This window comes from Drosophila miranda, chromosome 3, assembly GCF_003369915.1.
Source record: "Drosophila miranda strain MSH22 chromosome 3, D.miranda_PacBio2.1, whole genome shotgun sequence".
In the NCBI taxonomy this organism is placed as follows: Eukaryota; Metazoa; Arthropoda; class Insecta; order Diptera; family Drosophilidae; genus Drosophila; species Drosophila miranda.
In genome coordinates, this window is record NC_046676.1 from 16,497,078 (window position 1) to 16,517,580 (window position 20,503).

At 43.3% G+C, this 20,503-nt stretch overlaps 4 protein-coding genes across 14 annotated transcripts; 1 reads left to right on the forward strand and 3 right to left on the reverse strand.

Moving 5' to 3' along the window:
* Positions 1-50: 50 nt before the first annotated feature.
* On the reverse strand, positions 51-3,815 carry LOC108159264 (muskelin). Of its 2 annotated transcripts, none has more exons than XM_017292410.1 (10): positions 3,472-3,815; positions 3,074-3,286; positions 2,671-3,013; positions 2,469-2,607; positions 1,808-2,409; positions 1,530-1,748; positions 1,160-1,476; positions 949-1,105; positions 748-880; positions 51-683 (listed from the first exon to the last, which is right to left on the reverse strand). In XM_017292410.1, the coding sequence occupies exons 1-10, from the start codon at positions 3,666-3,668 to the stop codon at positions 439-441; spliced, it is 2,565 nt and encodes an 854-aa protein (XP_017147899.1). In that variant the 5' UTR covers positions 3,669-3,815; the 3' UTR covers positions 51-438. The 2 variants fall into 2 exon arrangements, with proteins under 2 accessions (XP_017147899.1, XP_017147900.1); XM_017292411.2 differs by having other exon boundaries at positions 51-680; positions 3,472-3,814.
* A 1,601-nt stretch (positions 3,816-5,416) lies between these two features.
* LOC108158113 lies at positions 5,417-7,159 on the forward strand. The gene is made up of 2 exons (XM_017290289.2): positions 5,417-5,608; positions 5,671-7,159. The coding sequence occupies exon 2, from the start codon at positions 5,687-5,689 to the stop codon at positions 7,007-7,009; it is 1,323 nt and encodes a 440-aa protein (XP_017145778.1). The 5' UTR covers positions 5,417-5,608; positions 5,671-5,686; the 3' UTR covers positions 7,010-7,159.
* LOC108158116 (NSFL1 cofactor p47) lies at positions 7,077-8,765 on the reverse strand. Its single transcript, XM_017290293.2, has 5 exons — positions 8,578-8,765; positions 8,338-8,510; positions 7,842-8,270; positions 7,422-7,769; positions 7,077-7,363 (listed from the first exon to the last, which is right to left on the reverse strand). The coding sequence occupies exons 1-5, from the start codon at positions 8,677-8,679 to the stop codon at positions 7,231-7,233; spliced, it is 1,185 nt and encodes a 394-aa protein (XP_017145782.1). The 5' UTR covers positions 8,680-8,765; the 3' UTR covers positions 7,077-7,230.
* A 285-nt stretch (positions 8,766-9,050) lies between these two features.
* Positions 9,051-16,731, reverse strand: LOC108158107 (aldehyde dehydrogenase, dimeric NADP-preferring). Of its 10 annotated transcripts, none has more exons than XM_017290280.2 (13): positions 16,648-16,726; positions 16,553-16,591; positions 14,609-14,703; positions 14,251-14,309; positions 12,595-12,775; positions 12,296-12,517; positions 12,070-12,233; positions 11,776-12,006; positions 11,514-11,711; positions 10,486-10,601; positions 9,866-10,001; positions 9,652-9,802; positions 9,051-9,098 (listed from the first exon to the last, which is right to left on the reverse strand). In XM_017290280.2, the coding sequence occupies exons 1-13, from the start codon at positions 16,691-16,693 to the stop codon at positions 9,081-9,083; spliced, it is 1,656 nt and encodes a 551-aa protein (XP_017145769.2). In that variant the 5' UTR covers positions 16,694-16,726; the 3' UTR covers positions 9,051-9,080. The 10 variants fall into 10 exon arrangements, with proteins under 10 accessions (XP_017145769.2, XP_033247927.1, XP_017145768.2 ...); XM_033392036.1 differs by lacking the exon at positions 10,486-10,601 and adding an exon at positions 11,241-11,356 and having other exon boundaries at positions 9,643-9,802; positions 16,648-16,725; XM_017290279.2 differs by lacking the exon at positions 10,486-10,601 and adding an exon at positions 11,241-11,356 and having other exon boundaries at positions 16,648-16,724.
* Positions 16,732-20,503: the final 3,772 nt, after the last annotated feature.

Below are 20,503 nucleotides of genomic sequence, written 5' to 3' on the forward strand. Positions count from 1 at the left end.
AACCAATATAATATAAATAAAAGTATATTAAAAAAGAATCCAAGCCCGTGCGCGTTTTAGACATTACAAAATTACTTTATTTTTTTAACTTATGTTTTACATTCACAATCAATATTATATTTAAAACGTTTTCGCACATGGTTTGTTTGTCTTAAGCGCAATAATCTATTCTCCACGCTCTTAGTGTCTTCTGCTCGTTTTCGAGTTCAAATTAACAATCACAATGAAACAATATTTTGGTCGTGCTTGGCACTGGCTGCAAAACTTAACTTTGGCTGGCCTGCCATAAGGGAAACAAGCAAACTAAACATCATATCACATCGATTAACATAATATTTTAAACAAAACGAGTGCACATTCAATGGCCTAACGATAATAAGAGACTGCCCTGCCCGTGTTATTTAATTTGGCACTTGGGTACTCCACTGCCTGGTACGCTCACATGACCACAAAGTCGCTGAGGTTTCGCTCCGGTTGGACCATACTTGGTGGCATCAGCTGCACAAGCTTGTTAAATAGGAAAGATCGTTTGTTCATTAATTCAGGATTGCACTCTGTTCGTGCTCTTTTTGTGCAAGTGGAGGAGCTGGGACTAGAAGCAGTCTCCGATATGCCAGATGTGGCTAAGCTTTCATTGGATTCCAGGGAAATGTTCTCGGTTGCGCTGCCATCGGACAGATCTGCTGAAGAAAGAAATTTCTTAGCTTCTATGCCATCCAAATGTTACATATCTATCGAAAGTCAAACCTTTAATTGGTACATCAGCGTTGCCATCAAGCTCTTCCGTATTACGACACAGAGCCGGTGTGACCACAGAACTGTCTCTCTGTTCTAGGCATCCGTCGTGTGTCTTAAAGAGCAGCGAGGCCAGCTTGTGAAACTAGAAAGAAGAAAAAACGGAAAGTCCCAGATAAATCGTTAGTCAGATGACTGGAAAGTAAACTTTACGTTATTCAGCTGCTCTGCATCGTCGTGATCAATGACATCGGCGATGTTGTGACGCAGATACTGCATTGCAGATACTGGATCTTGGCGAGCCATCTCCTCATAGCGCATCTTACGCACTAAGAAACGGCAATGCTTTAAAATCTCGTCCCGTTTAGGCCTGAAATGAGCAGAAGTTAGCCTCTGTTCGGTTGTGCTGGTGAAGAATACCAACTTTTCCAAAGAAAGAATCCAAAAATCGTCTAGTCGCAGTTGTTGTTGCTGACAGATGCCAGGATTTCCACCAAATAGGTAGTGGTTATTGGCTAATTCATCGTAGACCAACTGATGCGCATAGCGAGGGCAGGGCTCTAGAACATCACCCTTGTTGGCTCCCAAAATGTTGGCTCTGCTAATCGAGTTCCCATCTTGGCTACTGTGCCGACAATAGTAGATGCGCGACCACTTGCGTTGACGCAACGAGTAGACCCAGAACGAGTTCGATGCATCCATATGCTGTATGTCTCGGCGATCCTTAGTCTTACTCAGACTCTAGAATGCCCTTTTTAGTTAAAGGTGTGATCATTATTCGACTTTAGACTTACGGAGAATACGTAAATTTCGTCGCGTTCACAATCAATCGTCGCCCGCAGAGTGTATCCCGACGATGGCTCAAATTTGGCCTCATTGCCAGCGGTGGTGCCTTGGTTCGGATGTTCTTTGTTGAGCACTGATATGGCTTGGGTATCCACGTCGTAGCTGAGGAACTCGTCCAGATCCTCCTTGCCACGCTGACCGCCATATATGTAGAGTTTTCTTTGTTTCTAATAAATTTGATTGTGAATTGAGTTTTCTCTTCGCTACAAACACTGAACGGGCTTACATTGTGGAAAACCATGCAGTGCGTGATGCGTGACTTTATAGACATAACATCAGACTGCGACGCGCTCGTGTGATGACAGTCGACAAGGATTTGGGTCCAGGTATTCGTTGCAATATGGTAGGAGAACAGTCCCGAGTATTCGGGCTCGATGGCACCTGTGGCATTGACACTGCGTGGTGTCAGTATTTTTCCGCCAAATACGTAAATGGTTCGCATGTCGGCATCAATGCACATCTGGTGGTCGTAGACGAGGTGCGGCCCACCCACCTGGCTGGTTTCATCACAGATCTGCATCCAGTTTCGAGCCCGCGTATCGTACAGATAAAAGTCACTCTTAATGCATTCTGAAGTTCGTATCAAGTTGTCTAGGTAACGACCAAGTATAAAGATGTTTTTGCTTATCGGATCAAAGATCATCTTGTGGCAGGAACGCGGCGTTGGACCGCCGGATTGCTCCGACCGTTCGCATAGCAGCGTCCATTCATCTTCCTCGATCTTATATACCCAAAGGTCACTCAGATCTTGATAGCCATCCCAGCCTCCATACAAATATATGAGGCGTTTTTTGGCATCCACCACCAACTGATGGCCACCACGAGTGCCTGCAAAACAATATTTAGATATGTTTCCCATACACATATTGATATGGGTGTATACAGACCAGGTTTTACCTCGCTTTCAGTGTGTTTCATATGCCAGTTGTGCTTATAGTCTTGCTTGTAAAGATATTCGTCCATGAGCCCCTCATCGATGCACTCGGCGATGAAGCGCTCGGCCTTCTCAAAGTCCCCTTGCACCACCTTTGAACGTAATCGTGGGAATCGATGGAAAAATGTAAATCACTGAAATTACAGAGTCATTACCAGGTATTTGTGCAGTTCACTGATGAGCGGGTGCTCCAGTTTCACATTTGTTTGTTCCTGAAGCGCCCCGAAGGCACTCATGTAGCCCTGCTGCCGGAAGTGCTTGAGGCACAGCTTGATAATCTCAATTTCTCGTAGTGTGTTATAGTTCTTCATCCTCGCACACGTATACATGGGATCGTCTTGACCGTGTATTTCGATGTACCATATACTAAAGTTGAACGATGGACCCCAAGACAGCAGTGGAACAATCTTGAGATACAGTACTGGTAGATTCTCCGAACCGTCTTCGGTCATGCAGCGCAGGTTGAATACTTCTGGTATATTGTCGTTCTTGAGTCCACTGCAAAGAAATAAAACAGTTTCAGATTTAAAGATTGTGGGAGTGTACTGCAGAGCTCACCCCTCTAGCAACAAGACCATGTGCTCATCCTCCAGGCCCCCAAATACACGAAACTTCTTTATGTTGCAAACGTGCGACTTCTCGAATTTGCCAAATTTGATTTTCTTCACAATGGCAGGGCGTCGCAGCTTCAAGGTAAGAAACTGTGGGGGGATGTTGGTGTAGGCTGACCAGCGGGACGTTTGATCGTTCGGGGTGTCTACGAGTATATTCCTGAAAATTAATCAAAAAAGAACAAAACATATCTGATAGCTGAACGGTAAACGCTACATGCATATGTACATATCACACATACATACATATGTATATGCCCAATTGACAACAAAAATTACGAAATGCAACTGCAGAACTGCAATGAAAAGCGTCTTATCCCTTTCCCCCTCTCACCAATCACTTACTCAGGCAGATAATTTGGCGAATAACTGGAATAACGGTAGATCTCAAAGTTCAAACGCTCCGAGAGGGAAAATGGCTTCTGGCTCCCACTTGTGCTTGTGTTTGTCCCAGACACGGCATTTATTGCGGCGAAAGAAGAAAGAGCCACAGAACCGTGGGAGCTATTGTCCGTGGGGCTGGAAGTTGAGGATGATGACATCGCTGCTTAGTGCAAAAATAATTGTATCTATAAAGTATAGAGGTGAGCAGCGGCGACCAAAGCTGCAGGTTTTATGCTGTTGCACTTCTCCTCGACAATTCGTTGTCGTTGTCTCCTGTTCCCACACCCACACAGCTGCGACAACAACACCCAGAACAGCTGCCACACATCGATAAATGGAAATTGACACGACTCACGCGTAGTTTTCTTACCTATAACATATGTATCTGATGGTCCTCAAATAATATTTAAGGTATTTGAATTTACCAGTTGATCTCTCCAATCAAATATGCTATATATTCTAAACTCGTGAAATTGTTCTTGAAAAATTTGTTGTGGTTATCTTGCTCTCTTCTTTTGGAAATTGTTCTTTTTCGTGAAAGGATTTTTCATCAAAACAATTACCCTGCAACAATTAGACTTATTCCACTTCAAATTAGCCAGTCGTATAGAAAACTAATTCATCAATCGGGTAAAATTATGTTTTTAGGGTTGGAGGTCCTGTCTAGCTAGTTATATCAAATCGAATATCAAAATCGACGAATTTGACTTCTGAGCATTGACAGAACAATTAACCCATTGTAGACCAGTGGGTATTAAAATACAATCCAGGAAAATTATAAAAGGTGAAAGATATGGTGGTCTTTTATGCATACAAGAGTAATTATTATTATTATTTGTATTATTTTCCGCGGCTTCACTCAAGTAGTTGTCCATTTTAAATAAATGGGGGCTTAAGTGGGCTAAGTTCTTTTTTTTATCGTTATATTTACGGTATATTTTGAAATATGTGAAAAATATGTGGCTTCCGTGAGTACGAAAAACGGAAATAATCGTTAACAAGTATTATGTGGGGCATAAAGGCCCGAATAATGCCAGAAAGGCTAAGTTTGATCAATCCGATCTGCTGCTGAAACAGGACATTAGCGATATCGAGGAGGTTGCTAGAATAGGCTATGACAGGTGTAGGATTGTGTGCGGGTCGGCAGAGTGTGCAAACGGTATAGTGGAAAACAGTGTTTTCGCTGCACGCTGGGATCCCCGGGCACTACTCGGAGGAACAGCTAGCAGAGCTTGTAACCTCGGACATCACAATTGAGGAGATAGTTCGGATTACGCGAAGAGACAGAGCATCGGCGGAACGTGTACCTACCGGCAGGGTAAAACTTTTGCTATATTCTAAATTAGAAGTGATACCTTTTGTTCAGTTTAATCAATGTTTCAGGTGCTTTAGGTTTGGCCATCTGGCGCAACATTGCAAGAGTGCAGCGAAATGTTTCACATGCGGACAAGATCACAACAAGGATATTATCTGCTCAGGGCTGGTCTGTGCAAACTGCAAGGGGGAACATGCTGCCACTCACCCGCAGTGCGAGGCCAGGAAAAAGCGTACGCCATACACTTTAACTTTATCGCCTACAAATCAGAGAAAAGGTTCAACAAAATCAACATCTAAAAACTGTAGAGGTTCACTACATTACCGGACACGCTAACATCCCCCAGAACACTTCAGTTGACGCAGCAGCAAAGAAGCCCACAGACGAGGGAAATACACAGTGGTTAAATGGAACCTTACTGCTCGCTTTTCCCCTCAACATCATCCAAGCCGTGGTTCCTAAATAAAACTAAGCTTAAAGCCATTGCCGCTAAAAGAATCAACAGACTGCTTAGTGCTCGCCAAAATGCATGCGATAGTATCGATAACACCTCGGACGTAATTTTTAATTTTAACAAGTACATCTCTAAGAAGTATAATCTACAAATTCTTTGAAAAAGAAAACATCAGCGAGAACCAAACACTAATTGACTTCATCGACGAAATTGATGTAAAACTATAACCAATACTCCAACATCTTCTATTCTTTGTCTTGGCAATTTCCACCTTCAAAAGGCGGGAGGCCTTAAACCCTAATACAAAAAATAAAAAGAAAAATTAAAGAGTAAAGACAAATTCTCATTAGTCAATTGTCAGTAATCATTTAATTTAAACCATCTTTCCTAGGAAATCAATAAAAAAAATGCGTAAATATCAACAGCTGGTGCTGTTGCTCATCTCCTGCTTGAGCGTTGGCGTGCTCATGATGTACAAGACGGAAAACAATCGCCTCAAATATGTCCTTAAGTACGTGAACTTCTTTGGGCGCAGCGATGTCGCCGTGTTGCGCCGCTTGGAGAACGGAACGAAGGAAGATCTGCCGCAAGCGGCTCTATGGCGGCCCATGCCAGTGTGGCAGGTGATCGGGGATTCCTTTCATGCCTACTCCGCCTACTGGATGCGCAAGGAGTTGGTGGCCGGCGGAGAAGCCCACGTCCTGGTTGTTGGCAAACAGGGAGCTGTGGTGGACTTCCGATGCAGCCTGGCTGTTGGCGGGACGCGCAGTGTACAGGGAAAATTTCGATTCCAACGCGATGCCAGTGAGGGTCTGCTCAACGACAAGAGCACAAACTTTACCAGCTACCATTTCTTCTGTCAAGTGAGCCGTGATTTCGGTCAGCCAGAGAGTGTTTCATTCACGGATATCACGTCGATCAGGAGCCCAGTCAAGATACGTTTGCATCATCTCAAGCGTGCGAGTGGGAGCACAGACGCCAAGGCAGCAACAGCACCAGCACCAGCTCGCTTACCGGCGACCGTCTGTGTGGATCTTGTGGGCTTCAACATGACCTCAAGATTCGGTCGCAACGAAAACGCCCTACTTCAGTTCTTTCTGATTCATCAGGCTCTCGGCATTGAACACTTTCTGGTGTACAACTACGATGAACTCCCGGAGAATATCATCCGCGTGCTGGACCGAATTAATATCCATCTGTACGCGCTTCCTTTCAACTTTCCCTTCCTGCAAAACAACGCCACTGCCAGCCGGGTGCGCGAGCTAATCCAGACCGATTGCTTGCTGCGGAATGTGAACCAGGCCAGCTTCACTATACTGCTACAGCCGAACGAAGTATTCTATCCAAATTCACGCTTTGCTGCTGATCGTTCCCAGAGTTCGCTGCAGCAGCAGCTGCGACACTTCTCCGCCGACACAGCACGCTTCGAGCTGGCCACGTTTGCCGTGTGCTTTGACGAGCTGAAGAAACTGTTGCTCGACAATATTCAATATGACCCCGAACGCAAAGCTCCCTACAAAATGCTCCTAGATCGCCTGGATCTTCCCCCGACACAGCTTCTGGCGAGCACGGCACATGTTGAGCTTTCGCTATCCACCGGATTCGTGCATCGTTATGTGGATTGTGCCCGTGTGGGGGACGATGGTCTACACGACTGGCGCAACGGAGTGCGAAAGGACTTCATGGACCACATCAACAGTCTCCGCAATGAGGTAGATCTTCTCATTTAAGCTAAGTCCTTCCGTTGTTTAATTTAGTCGTTAGTCTGAGTTTACATGTAGCTCATAATTTGAGAGATTACTTGACTGCCATAAAGAGAAGGTCCAGAAATTGTATATTGGATATATAATAGACAATTATACACAATGAATCCGCTTTAACTTCACCGTTAATTTGATAAGCCCGATGCTCTCCACAAGGAAAACGTAGCTTTGGTATTCAACTTAGGATTCTACTTGAGACGTTGCATGAGCGCGGCATTCTTGAGGCCAGCCTTCTCGATGGTGGAGCTATCATCGCTCAACTCACGTGTGGGGAACGAAGAGACCAGGGTGAAATTGCTGGCCGAGTACTGTGGACGAGCTCTGAAATGGAGAATGTTTCACTGTTCGAAAGCATGCAAATATTATACGAGCATATTACGTTTGTATGAATCGACGAATGTCCGAGACGGTATGTGTCAAATTGAACTGCGCAGCCAGACGCGAGCCGTCTGCAAGACGAATCTGCAGAGTGGTCGATGGAGCTTCGGAATTCAAATTAATGGCCTCACGAGCATTGGCCTCTTGTTGGGCAGCTTCGGCGGGAGGCGCGGCCGCAGCAACTGCAGGAGCATTTGCGGTGGCAACATTTGCCACGGGACTGCCGAGCTTCTGCCCGGAACCTTTGAATGTCTGAGGTACTGCCTGGCGTTTAAAGTCCTCGTGTCTGTGATCCTCTACATCGACGTTGACCATGCGACCCATTTCCAGCAATTCCTGCGGTATTTCCCTATTGAAACAGAAGCATTCCCAATTACAATTGCTGTCTCGCTTTTGAATGTCGAAAGTGATCGCTGCTTACCCGCGCATGACAGTCTCTAGGAATTCTTTGTTCTCTGGATCATCGTAGTGACGCAGTTCTCCCCCATCGATGGAGAAACCTTGGCTCCAAAGTTTAAGTACCACTACCGGTTTGTTGCTCGACGTCTCTGCAGCACGATTTAGTCCCACGGCTGTGTGATCGCTATCGGTCATGCCCAGACGCATTCCCTGGCCCCAAACGTTGCCGCTGCCACCGCCTCCGGAAGATCCACTACTGGTCGATGGACCAAGATCGCTAACGTTTTGCTCCTGAGCTGAACGCATCATATCGGAGAGTTGTTCGCGAAAGTTCTTGCGTTTGGGTGGACCCAATACCTGTTGGCCAGAGCGGTCCGAGCCCCCGGCATAGAATGCCTGATGCTCTTCGTCGTCTGAGGGCTCCTTGGACATGTCGTTTAGTGTGGCGAACCTGTTACCAAATAATTGTTACTTTTAAGACTTCTAGGCGTTCCAGTCCCACAAAGCTGTGCACTTACTTTGGCTTGGCCTTTGGGACTTTTTTTCCAGCGTCAGCGCCGGCGCTTTTGGTGGCTGCACCACTGCTAGAAGTCGGTGCTACTGGTGTAGTTGGCGATGGTTCATTCGACTGCCCCGTTGTCGGAGTAGGTGGCATGTCACTTTGGGTGTTCCAGTAGTTACCCAAAGCTTGCTAACAGGGCAGAAATGCGTTAGTTTTGCTGCATCATTGCGAAGTCGCCGGCCCTTGCATGTCTTACCTCTATGTCCCACTCGGAGCTGTTCAAGTAGAACGTGGCCGTGTTGTCGTCAGTACCGGTTATTTCAATGAATTGTGCAATCATATCGCCGCGAGCGGCCATTGTATCAATTTATTTTTTAATATTTTCACGTCAATGATAGACAAAAAATCCGTACACGTCAGTGTGGCCCTATGAAAATTTGTATAAACAATTTTTCGATAGTTTCCTTCGATGTGTTCTGATTTTCTGGCAACGCCAGAATGTAGACGCAGAGTTGCAAAGCATCGCTTGCTATTTCTACTAAGTTGGTAGTTTTCACAAGATTCCGTTGAATTTGAAAATTCCGACCCAACGGAAAGAAAAACACATATCACGCCAATTTTTTGACATATATTTTAGTAAGCATTCACATTTGTATAAAATAGCAACTAAATAACAATAACTAATATGTGTAACACGAAGTATCCAAAGCTAGACATGACCCACCGATATGCGTATAAAAAGTATAAAAGTATAGACCTTTATTCAGTTGAATTTTTCTGAAAATAAAAATGTGAGTACGGGATAAATAATGCTCAGTTGGGCAAGTGCTTCCAATCCGTAAAAACACATATAAGAGTACAGTTTTTTGTTGCAATTTAGAGTTTCGTGGATCCAAACAAACACAAAAACGCCGCTCAATATTCTGTCAGTAAGGTAATGTACGTGTGTGTGGTGGTTGTGGTTAGTATCAGCATAGCATGAAACCCAGTAACGAAACTAATCTATGAGTATACATTTATTTCAAACAGATCCACATCTAAACGGTTGGGTCCACTGGTTCGGCTTACGGCGTGAAGGTCTCTCGGATCCGCCCTCGATCCTAACGCGACAACAGCTTACCCTAGATACGGCGGACAATAGCAGTGTATGAATTGTGAAGAATGAGAGTGAAGGGTGTAGTTGTTGTTGTGGTGCAGGTTCGAGTGTTGTCCCAATAATGTTGTGTGTTCGAGAGTAGGCATGGTAGAGATGTGCATGGAAGATAATCATATTTTTAATATACACAGATTCATGTTGAGCGTGAGGATCAAGCATAAATACCTTTCTTACCTGTAGGTAATAGTTGGCCAGCACTGTCAGACCTACGCCCAGGCCGATGGCCAGCACATGCGTCAGATAGAAATTGGGCAGAGGTCGGCGCTTGCGCAGCAGGAACGACAGAAACGATCCCTTGCGATCTGAGTACGGGGGATAGCGAGCTCTGCAACAAAAACTTGTATATTACACACTGTGCCCCAATCAGCAATGGAAATTGTAAACTTACGAGGCCAACTTCTCACCGAACGCCGACAGATCTTTGCCCAGACACGACTTCTTGTGTGTAAAAGTGTCAAAGCCGTACTTTCCGTGGTAGGAGCCCATGCCGCTCATGCCAACGCCCCCGAAGGGCAGCACATCAACTGTTGATTTGAGCAGAAGCCATATGAGCACTTGTATTTATAAATACCTATTTAGAGCTACCACCAAAGTTATGATTAGTTATCTTAGTTACTCTTACGATTCGATTCGTATCTACACCCAAGCATTAAGTTGTTAAGCAAATTCCAGCCAAAACCAATTTCATTAAACCCAAACTCAAGCCGAAAACCAAACCCAAACAAAGAGCTTTAGTTCAAATTAACAGAAAAAGAGTGCCGCTGGGTGCTTGTCTTACTGGGTTGTGCTGTTTGTAGCTGTGGTGCTCTTGGTGTTCGTTGTCTACAGTCGAGTGTCAGAAGTGCATAATTTGCAATTCAAAAACTGATTGATTGAGTGGTGCCGCAGACCCCTTTAAATAGAACACAAGTGTCGGGTGCAACTTCCAGCATGGATATACTACTTTACTACCACTAAGATCTCTTATCTATATATATAAATACATATGTACAGTAGCATAGCAAATACCTCCACAATGCATAATAGTTTCGTTGCTGCAGAATCCGCCGCTTGTGGTATTGCTCTTGAACTCTTTAACAAGCTTGTTTGAGTTTGAGAACACGTAAATTACAAGAGGTTTCTCTCTAATTACGGGGAGTAAGGAAGGAGAAGGGAGTAATTGTTAAACAGATTAAGTGACAGTTTTTATAAACATAAGAGTGCAGTTGACGTGTCGACTTCTTCGAGCATCAACCGGGGCTAAAAAAAGAGTTACACATAAAAGACAAACCAAGAAACATTCGCAGTTCTGTTCGAAAGTTTTCTGTCCCCATCTACAGATCTGCGAACATCATCAATGATATGAATACAAAACGAAATGCGGAAAGTTGGATGAAAAGTGTAAGGGGAGCAACGTGTTGGATCGTTAGAGATACTCCTAGCTGCCCGGGCGAATCTATCGCCGGGTGGGTTGGGATTGGGTACAACAAAACACGGCAGGGAGCATACAACGAGGGAGCTAAGTATATACAAAAAATATTTATCACCGCCACCAGATGCAAATAAATTTAAAATACAAATTAAACAAACTCTCAAATACAGTTTGAGGCTGGAAATTTTTTGGAAAAAAAATAGGAGACCAAAACCGTAGAGGGAAAGTAAGACTATATAGAGGCGGAACGGACTACTAGGGATCGTATCGTTTAAACCGTAGCCGCTAGCATTATCCACATCCATTAGCGTCTTGATTTTTTATTTGATTTAACCTTGTTGCGGTCTCTTACCGGCATAATGCATTATCGTGTCATTCACGCACATTCCGCCCGATTGTGTGCCGTTTACGAACAGATTTTGAACCTCTGTTTCCGATGTGAAAATATACAGGACAAGTGGACTCTCTCTAAGAGAAAAACATTTCGAACCGGACATTGGTATTGTGATATTGGTGTGTTTTTGTTGTTGTTGGTGTATTGTGGTATTGTGGGAGATGCAAAAGACAAATGAACAGACAGGGACAAGGGACAGTCAGTCCAGACGTGGCACACAGACGGACATACCTGGCATTGATGAACTTGATCGCATCGTAGGCACTCTCCACGGTATAGATGGGCAAGATGGGGCCGAAGATCTCCTCCTCCATAATGGGGTCGTTGGGTTTGACATCGACCAAGATTGTGGGCTCAATGTAACGCTCGCTGGCATCGTACTTACCGCCCACAGCGACGCGTCCCGACTTCATTAGCCCAAGCAGGCGCCTGAAAGGCAACAAGTAGTGTCTCAATCAGTCATATTTCGTGTACCATTCTGCTTTCTGCTCACTGGAAATTGCCGCTGTTGATGACACGGCTCAGGTCGGGGCTGCTCTGAATGTTCTCGCCGTACCACTCTTTGAGCACGTCCTTGGCTTCGGCCACGAACTTGTCCTGCATCTCCTTCGAGCAGAGGATGTAGTCGGGGGCAATGCAGGTTTGGCCGCAGTTTATTAGCTTGCCCCACAGGATACGCTTGACAGCTGTGCGCAGCTCCACCGACTTGTCAATGTAGCAAGGACTGGAAGAAGAACAACACGCATGAATCACCCGCCATCCGATGCTGACCGCGCTGCATGCTCACCTCTTGCCGCCTAGCTCCAGGGTGGTGGGCGTCAGGTGCTCGTTGGCCGCCGCATGAATGATTTTGCCGACGCGGGTGGAGCCCGTGTAGAAGATGTAGTCGAAGCGCTGTTTGAGCAGCTCAGCCGTTTCGCTGGGTCCACCGCAGACCACTGGATAGCAATCCTGAAGCGACGTTGATTAGGATTAGTAAATTAAGTTGGTGTTTGGAATGCTTTGGAGCTCACATTGTCGAGATATTTTGGAATGACTTCGGCAATAAACTTGGCGCAGTTGGCGGCGATCTCGCTGGGCTTGATCACCACGCAGTTACCGGCGGCAATGGCAGAGGCCACGGGGACAAGCAGCAACTGCAACGGATAATTCCAGGCACCAATCACTAGCACAACGCCAAAGGGATCGTTATAGATCTGCACATCGTCCATCACATTAATGATCGACTTAGAGGGCTAAAAAGGGGCGAGAGAAATGGTAGAGCGATCTAGTAATTCAGAGGCCCTAAGGTCTTAAGTGGATTGGTGCTCACCTTCTCTGCCTTGACCCAATCACTTAGATTGTACAGAATGTGCTTGATGTCGTTCTTCATGAATTCGGTCTCCACGATCAGACTCTCCTGCTTGGGGCGACGCAGATCCGCCTCCAAGGCACTAATAATGTCGCACTCGTTCTCCTCATAGCAACGCAGCAGATTCTCCAGCTGCTTGCGACTGTGAATGCGAAAAGAAGCCATAGCCAAAGCCAAAGCCAAAGCCACAAATAATTAGTAGATAGATAAATGATGATGATGTTCCGCGGCAAAATAGCGAAACAAAGACCAAAACAAAATCAATACTCAATCACGATGCACGAGAGGCTCTTGGGGAAGGTCAATGCTGGTTTTATTGGCAGTTATGAAATATTCTACGCTAGCCAGTGAGTCAACCCAAATGGGAGGGAATGTGGGACCGGACGGGACTGAGGTGTGGAGCGATTAGAACTGTAAAACCGGCTTGAGAACCAGACTCAAACACGATCCAATTGAACAGGTACCTAAACAAACATCGTGTCAAACAGCTCTGCACACTTGCTTGCGAATCAATCCCATTACCCGGGATTCAAGGTGAGGTAAACAGCCTCTGGGAATTGCAATTGCAATTGAACGAACACCATTTGGTTATGACAAACATAAAGCCATAGTCGGATATCCAAAACAATATGTCCGAGCCATCGCCGTGAATATAAATAAAGCAATTAGCGGAGCGCACTGATGTGATCGGGGCTCGACTGGGCTCGGGACGACTGATGACCAGTCTAGTGTTCGCTTTGGAATTATCAAGAAAATGTATTTAAATATAATCAAAGCAAGAGTAGAGAATCAAAGCCGAAGTAGAAGTTGAGTTGCCAAAGGCGAAAACGTTCATAGAACGTGTTCATTTGTTCGGAGCGGAGCTTTGGAAAGATCATGAAATTAAATGGCCAGGCCAGCAGCCTTGGGCGCAGATTCTTCCGCACTTCCGTTTCACACTTGGCAAATCAAAACTATCGGCATATCGCCTGTTCTTCGTGTGTCTTTTGCTTCTTATATTTTGCTCGTTTATTAACATATCCATAAATGTGTGTGTTTTGCCTGTCTGTGTGTGCGTATGTTCGTGTGACTATTGTGGACCGAACTGCTCGCGAACTGTACATATATTAGTAATTATTCCAGTTACAAGCCCAGCCAGATAGAAAAACAAGTTCAGGGTTACCTAATTGCATTCAAAGTACAGCCCACACCATCCAACCACTTTCCGAAGTCAAAGTTCGAATTAAACAGTCCGAGGAGTCGTGGGGGACATTAATATTAATGCATATCAGAATGTACAAGTCTGTAGACTTTGCTCGCGTTTCAGAATATAACTATACTATCTATCTACACTTCTTATCAGCCAAAGAAGGGGTGGGGTGGGGGTGGTGCGTCCCAAAGTTCAGAGCTCTCCTTTCTCGGCGGATCAGTTCAGTATACATGTACATAGATACCCAACTTGCACAGCTAAGAAACCATCCGTACTAAAAAACACAGCAATTACTGCGTTGCTGAAACCGAATTTCTGTAACGTAATAGCAATAATAACAGCCCCAGCTGGTGGTGTAAACATAAACAGCTTCAGCTTGGACGCCAGGTTTTATTTCAGCTTCGGCTACAGATTCCGATTCAACTTACCGAAAGCTTACGTTCCTGGTCTTGCCGCTGGCGAATGCGAGGCGGGCGCGTTGCAACGTCTGGTCGTAGTTGTTGTTGTTCATCGTAGTTGGTGTTTTGTGTGGAATGGGCATTGGATTGGATTCGGCGGCGGCGGTGGCGGCGTTGTTGGTTTTTCACATTCGTAATAACCGAGTGATGAGAGCATGCAACACGCATACAGAGGGGAGATAACGACGACGACGACGAAAACAAAAAATTCAAAATAAAAATAAAATCAAACACAATGGGGCATAATGTTTGTTACGTGCACAATGTTCGTTTGTGTGTTAATAATTGTTATATATTTTTCTTATTCGCTGTGCACTGGAACACTCACATCGTCGAAATTGGCCATTATGTCGGACTCGGACTGGAACAGTGATGTAGATGCGGGTGTGGGGACGCTGGGGGATTCGCTTTCAGTTTCTGGTTCTGCGATGTGGAAGAGAGGGAGACACACAAAAACATAAGCAACACTTTGTTTGATTTTTGCACATTCACTCCACTCCGACTGTTTAGTTTTTTTTTTATTTGCTGCTACAGTTTAGACTTCACGAAAACATGCACGCCGAATAATCACGGAGTGTGGAGCTAGCTGTGTTTACTGTTGTTAACGCTTCGCAAGTTTGTGCCCCAATAATACAGTAATAAGTTTAAAAAAGCTTAGTAAAAGCTGAAGGCGGTCCGATAAGTTATCGAATTAACGCAGGGCTGCATAGCTGCACAGCTGTTATAGCTGTATGACATGAAGCTGGTCTTAAACGACGAAGCTGTACGCAGAGCATTAATCTAAATCGTGTATGAATGTATGTGTGAATTGAGATTGCTACGTCACATGTACGCATGCGGCCAGGCATGCAGTCTGCTGCATCGTTAACAACCAGCTTTAGACTTTGCTAAGTTTGCCGCGAAGAGATTGATAGCATGAGAGTCAAATGCAAAACAATCGATTTTATCCAACTCCAGATACGTATCTCAGCTATCAGTCGAATAACTATTTGTGATTAAATTTGTGATTAACAATCGCTAATCTCTGCCACAGCGCTGCTCCCAGCATAACTGGAAAAACAAGCTGCCACATATATCTCCTCTCTCTCACTGCATATTTTTCCCATATGGCTGGCTCTGTGCTTCCAGTTAATCAGTGAGCTATTTCAATCGAATGATTCGATAGACGCTTTTCCAACGGTTGTAATTTAATTTACATAGGATTCCAAAAATGAATGGAAAAATGCCTTTCTGCATTCTTACCCGAATATTCGATTGTGAGACGGTTGCTATTCTCAGAACTCATTATTTATTTTGTTTAGACAGTTTTTCTGTTCAAATTGACTTTGGAAACCTGGCCTGCCTTGCTTACACGTCTACTTAAACATATTTCCCTCGCAAAAACGGCTGAAACGTTACTATCGCAGTCGGAGGGGAACAACTTTGCACTGTTTTCTGAAAACACTTGTTTATATCACTGTTTAATTATCGGTCAATCTAGAAACACACCTTTCCAAAAGAAATGCCGGCAGCTACTGAATGTACTGTTCTTCTAAAGTTCATAAATATACTCGACAACAGACTTTTATAAGCAAATACTTTTCATGTACATATGTATGTGTGTACTTTTTTTGTCGGATTTTGAGCTGATAACAACTAATCGGTCTGTATGTACTACTATACATGTTCAAAAAATTAAAACTTTATTCTGGGTCATAATTAGATCCATCTACTATGTGGTATGGGGATTAAGGCGATTAAGAACAGACCTATATTATATTCTGACTTTATTTTTACTATTAGATTTTCAATTCCTTTTAGTCTGCCTTTCTTATGATGATTTCGTACAAATACTCACTGATAAACGACAAATAGTCAGCATGATGTGACACTTTAAACAATGCATACATACACATACATATGTAGGTCTATGTATGTACATGTACCCGGCCAACATATTTGGACTTCAATTTGGCGCATAAGTGATTTGATGTACTATGCGGCTAGACCAAACAGTGTAGAATCTAACTTATCCTTCCTGATTTGGTCTCGAAATATTCTTACAAAATGTTCTCTAGCTCGTAAATATCATACAGCTGCCCATATCATGATCTGTTTGACTTAAACGGAATTCGTTGTTTCTCGTCGATTTTACCAACTTGAATTTTGGTATTGTTTAAGTTTGGCCTTCTATCAGATAGCAAAACTAACTATTTCTTATATTTTTAGAAATATGTAAAATAAAATGTAACCCTTACAGCGCTATTCTAAACCAATCAGTCATCAGACTTACCAATATCAATCACCGTCGATGTCGTCCGATCTTTAGCAACTATAATGGGAAATCAATATGAATCGAAAATTTCCCTGAAGAGAATTATTGCTTACCATTAGAATGGTCGCTGTCGGATGGCTTTGTCACATTGTCCCCCATTATTATTGATGTACGCACAATTGTGTCACAGTTATTGAATCAAAATCTGTTGTTATTCCCATGCAAAAAGAGAACCAAAGAACAAAAGAGTAACATTGGCAAATATTGAATAATTAATTTAGCATTTAAGCTCAATTCTCGAGCACTGACGTCAATGGGAAAATCAATTAAAGGGGCATATGTTGCAAGACACATGTCAAGTTATTGAAGGACCGCGCATCAGGGTTAGGCCCTAGTTAACGCGTAAGTTTTGACTCGGTTCCCTTGCTCGTGTTTCAAGATATTCCAAGTGCACTGTGTATATTCTCTAATACATAGCAAAATCTCGTAGCTTGGTGTTTCTGCTTCTGTTCCTCCCAAACGGCAACACCAATTTTTATGGCTATAGGTTTTATACTATTTTTCACGTTCCTAACACCATCCACCGTTCTCAAATCGGGATTTTATTTTAGTGTTTTTGGATGAACAATATAAAATTGTTGATTGGTGCTATGGACAAATATGAGTCAGATGGCATAGTGGAATGGAAAAGTGCAACAACTGAAACTGAGACACGATTATAACCATTGAACGGCTTTTTCATCGGCACGGATCCAGATTCAAACCTAATTCTTCCAAATGAGGCAAATAGTTTGCAGGTCGGATAGTATATGTTAAATATATTACATGCTATAGTATTAGACCCTTTAATCAATTTCAAGTTCAAACATGGCACACTCCGAGTCGTTTCGTTTGGCCATACTATTGCTCAATAGACAGTAAATAGTCGGCACGGCACGCATTTAGCTCTACTACAGCCCCCTTTCATCGAGTCTTGGATCACGTTTCTGTGTGACAACATACATATACATATGTACAAAGATTGTATAGTACGTTACGTATACGTATATACTAGTTTCAGTTTAAGTTTTAGTTCCAGTTTCACTTTCGTTGCAGCATCTCGGGCCACTTAGTTGTCAACTCTGTGTGTTGGCTAATAGCCAGCGCTGCCACGCCCTGTCAAGTCAAGCTACCAAGAAGATTAAATAAGTAATATGCGTCCGGTACTTGTGAATCGGCTTAATCTGTTCAAATCTGCGCGCACGATAACAGCCAAAGCAAAGGCCAATCATAAACTGATTCCGCACTCCCAGCTAAGTGTTCCGCAGACCCCTGGACAGAGGTGGTATCGTACCGGACCATTGCACTCGCCAACTGCTGTTCGGCTTCGGGTGGCGCTGGCTTACATAGAGCGTGCTTTAATTACGGTCTGGCTACCCGTTCCCATTTCCTATTTGTATGCGCAACCTGTCGCCTGCGTGGCCCACGCTGACGCCCGCAACTGAAAAACAAAAGTGGTTCGAAACCGTATTGAAATCTTGGAAGCACGCACCAGGCCAGGCGATGAGAGACGCGCAATCGGATTCGAATACTCATAGATTCACTTGACGCGGCCACGCTCGAAACACGTATGGGCCTGGTCGGCTCTGGCGTGAGTCGGGAGACCAGCTAATGATCCAATCCAACCCGTACTCTGTGCACAGTGGCTTTCTCAGAGTTAGCTACGAGTCCGAGTCCGAGTCCGAGTGCGAATGCGCGTCCGAGTGCGAGTCCGAGTATACGGTGACTTTTCCAGTTTTCTTTCTTTTGATCTTGTTTTCTCAAGAGACCACAGCTTTGATTTTATTGCGATTCTGGTTAGGGCACAGCTAATTAAATAACGAAAGTGATGATGATTGATGCGAATACAAATAATAAGACCGACGAAGCCTTGAAGCCAGGGCTAAAGGTGGGGTGGGCTAAAGATCATCCATACCTTCGATAACCATTTGTTTAATCTCCCAGTAACAGCAAACCAGTGAATAGTAAAACCAACAAATAACCGGTTACGGATAATAGTTTATTTCTATTTGAGTGCTACGAGTGTTAGGTATCGGCTTCGGGCAGCAAGCCCTGACCATGAAAGCCGGAGTCTGAGGCCATCTGCCTCTGCCCGACATCAAGCTATAGGTGGAGCATATTAGCGTGTTACCCGCCAGGGAAATAGCAAATTGCTATAATCTTGCCCCACATCGAGCTGGATTCTACAAGTACGAGATTTCATTAATTACCCGTTCTCGCCATAAACAGATAATGGCTCTGGACTTTGGTTATGTTTGCTCAACATTATGCCCGGCAAAGCAAATCGAAACGGAAAAGTGAATTGAAGTGTTTCCAAATGAAGCCCCACCAAATTTGAAGTCACGCAATGATCAAAGCTCAAATGGAACTTCAGCACAGCACAGCACTCCCTCACTGCTCACCTTTTTCTCCCAGTGCAGATACAATTGACTCGAACACCATTCGGGCTACGGCTTCATACAAATCTCATTATGCACGAGTGCTTAGCGCATTCCTTTTGATATTCTAATGGCCTTTCGACTCAGCTCATATTTGACAATGGCAGCATCTTATTTTTGCGACGCATGTGAATAGTACAATGAAAGGTATCCAGCCTTGACCTACGCTCTGGGTGTACTTTATGGAATTTCCCCAATTTTGACGAGAACTCATAGTACGAGTACATGAAAATACACACATACTATAAAGCGAAGCTTAAAAATGGATTGGTGTTGTTGCAAATAGTTGTTAGATACGTTAATGACATGATGGATTACTTGACGTCTTAACGTCTAAAATAAGGCATCTACAGCTGATTTCATGGGTATTTGTTGAAGTTCATACACAAAAAGTATTGGAATTTCTTCCCCGTTCAATATTCAATATAAAACATCCAGTCAAAGAACACAGGAAATTTCCACAATTATTAGTGTATAATTTATTATTAAATATGTTATAAAATTTGTTTATCGTATAAAATATACTCTTACTCTCGTTTTACCCCCATCTATGTATGTATATATACATATATTTAGGTATATAAATATGTATGTGTATGCGTGTATATAGAAAAATTACAATCCACGATGGTATATATGGTATTGTTGTTTCCGTATTCGCTTTTCACTATTAGACAATTACAATTTTTAACTGCAACTCTTTATTTTATTACAATCTGTCGCTTGATTTTGGTAGATTTTTCTTATCTGCTTATAATGTATACATATATATATATATATATATATATATATATATATATATATATATACGATTACATTTATGTATGTATGTACCTAGTACACATTTATATTTATGTATGCATGCTATGTGTGAGAATGTATGAGAAAATTTTTCTCTATCGCGAAGCAAAATCATATTTAAAAGGTTTAAGGAGGGATTTTTGGTAATCGTTTTCTCGTTTGCTCTAGATTTAGTTTATTCGGTTTAGTCTATGTTTAAGTAACTATGTAAGTATTTAATGCATATGTATGTATGTATGTATGTGGTTAGTATGTTCATGCTTAGCTATCGCATCGATTTTGGTGTAGATCTTCTGTGAAAAGAAGATTTTCCGTCTTGATCCTGATTCTGATCCTATCTACTATCTAGTACCCTTCCTAACATATACATATACTCGCATCTATATGTTCATTTAGTATTTCGTATGCGAAACCAGTATCTGGCTTATCTTTTATTTCTTGTTCGATTCTGTTCGTTCCTGTGTGCATTTCTGTTTTCTTCTGTTCCGTTTTGTTCTGTTTTTCATTTTAATGATTAATGTTTAGAATAAAGTTAAACTGCGACACTGTCCCGTCTCGTCTTGTCTGGTCACCGTTCACGTTGTCGTCTTGTCTAGTCTCGTCTGATCTGGCTTAAAGTTTAAATTTGTACTCGTTTTGTACTCAATTGCTCCATAATTATAACATATGTTAGTATTTATGTGTGTATGTA

What these genes read in the sequence shown, in the direction of transcription:
- LOC108159264 (XM_017292410.1), bottom strand. Translation starts at nt 3,668, where the DNA reads ATGTCATCATCCTCAACTTCCAGCCCCACGGACAATAGCTCCCACGGT. An exon ending in ACTGCATGGTTTTCCACAAT is followed by an intron (nt 1,749 to 1,807) that starts GTAAGCCCGTTC and finishes CAAATTTATTAG; the next exon opens with AAACAAAGAAAACTCTACAT. An exon ending in CGCTGATGTACCAATTAAAG is followed by an intron (nt 684 to 747) that starts GTTTGACTTTCG and finishes TTCTTTCTTCAG; the next exon opens with CAGATCTGTCCGATGGCAGC.
- LOC108158107 (XM_017290275.2), bottom strand. Translation starts at nt 16,693, where the DNA reads ATGGGGGACAATGTGACAAAGCCATCCGACAGCGACCATTCTAATG. An exon ending in CGACAGCGACCATTCTAATG is followed by an intron (nt 16,592 to 16,647) that starts GTAAGCAATAAT and finishes TTCCCATTATAG; the next exon opens with TTGCTAAAGATCGGACGACA. An exon ending in ACCAGGAACGTAAGCTTTCG is followed by an intron (nt 12,776 to 14,250) that starts GTAAGTTGAATC and finishes TCGCATTCACAG; the next exon opens with TCGCAAGCAGCTGGAGAATC.
- LOC108158116 (XM_017290293.2), bottom strand. Translation starts at nt 8,679, where the DNA reads ATGGCCGCTCGCGGCGATATGATTGCACAATTCATTGAAATAACCGGT. An exon ending in GCTCCGAGTGGGACATAGAG is followed by an intron (nt 8,511 to 8,577) that starts GTAAGACATGCA and finishes CTGCCCTGTTAG; the next exon opens with CAAGCTTTGGGTAACTACTG. An exon ending in CTAGAGACTGTCATGCGCGG is followed by an intron (nt 7,770 to 7,841) that starts GTAAGCAGCGAT and finishes CTGTTTCAATAG; the next exon opens with GGAAATACCGCAGGAATTGC.
- LOC108158113 (XM_017290289.2), top strand. Translation starts at nt 5,687, where the DNA reads ATGCGTAAATATCAACAGCTGGTGCTGTTGCTCATCTCCTGCTTGAGC.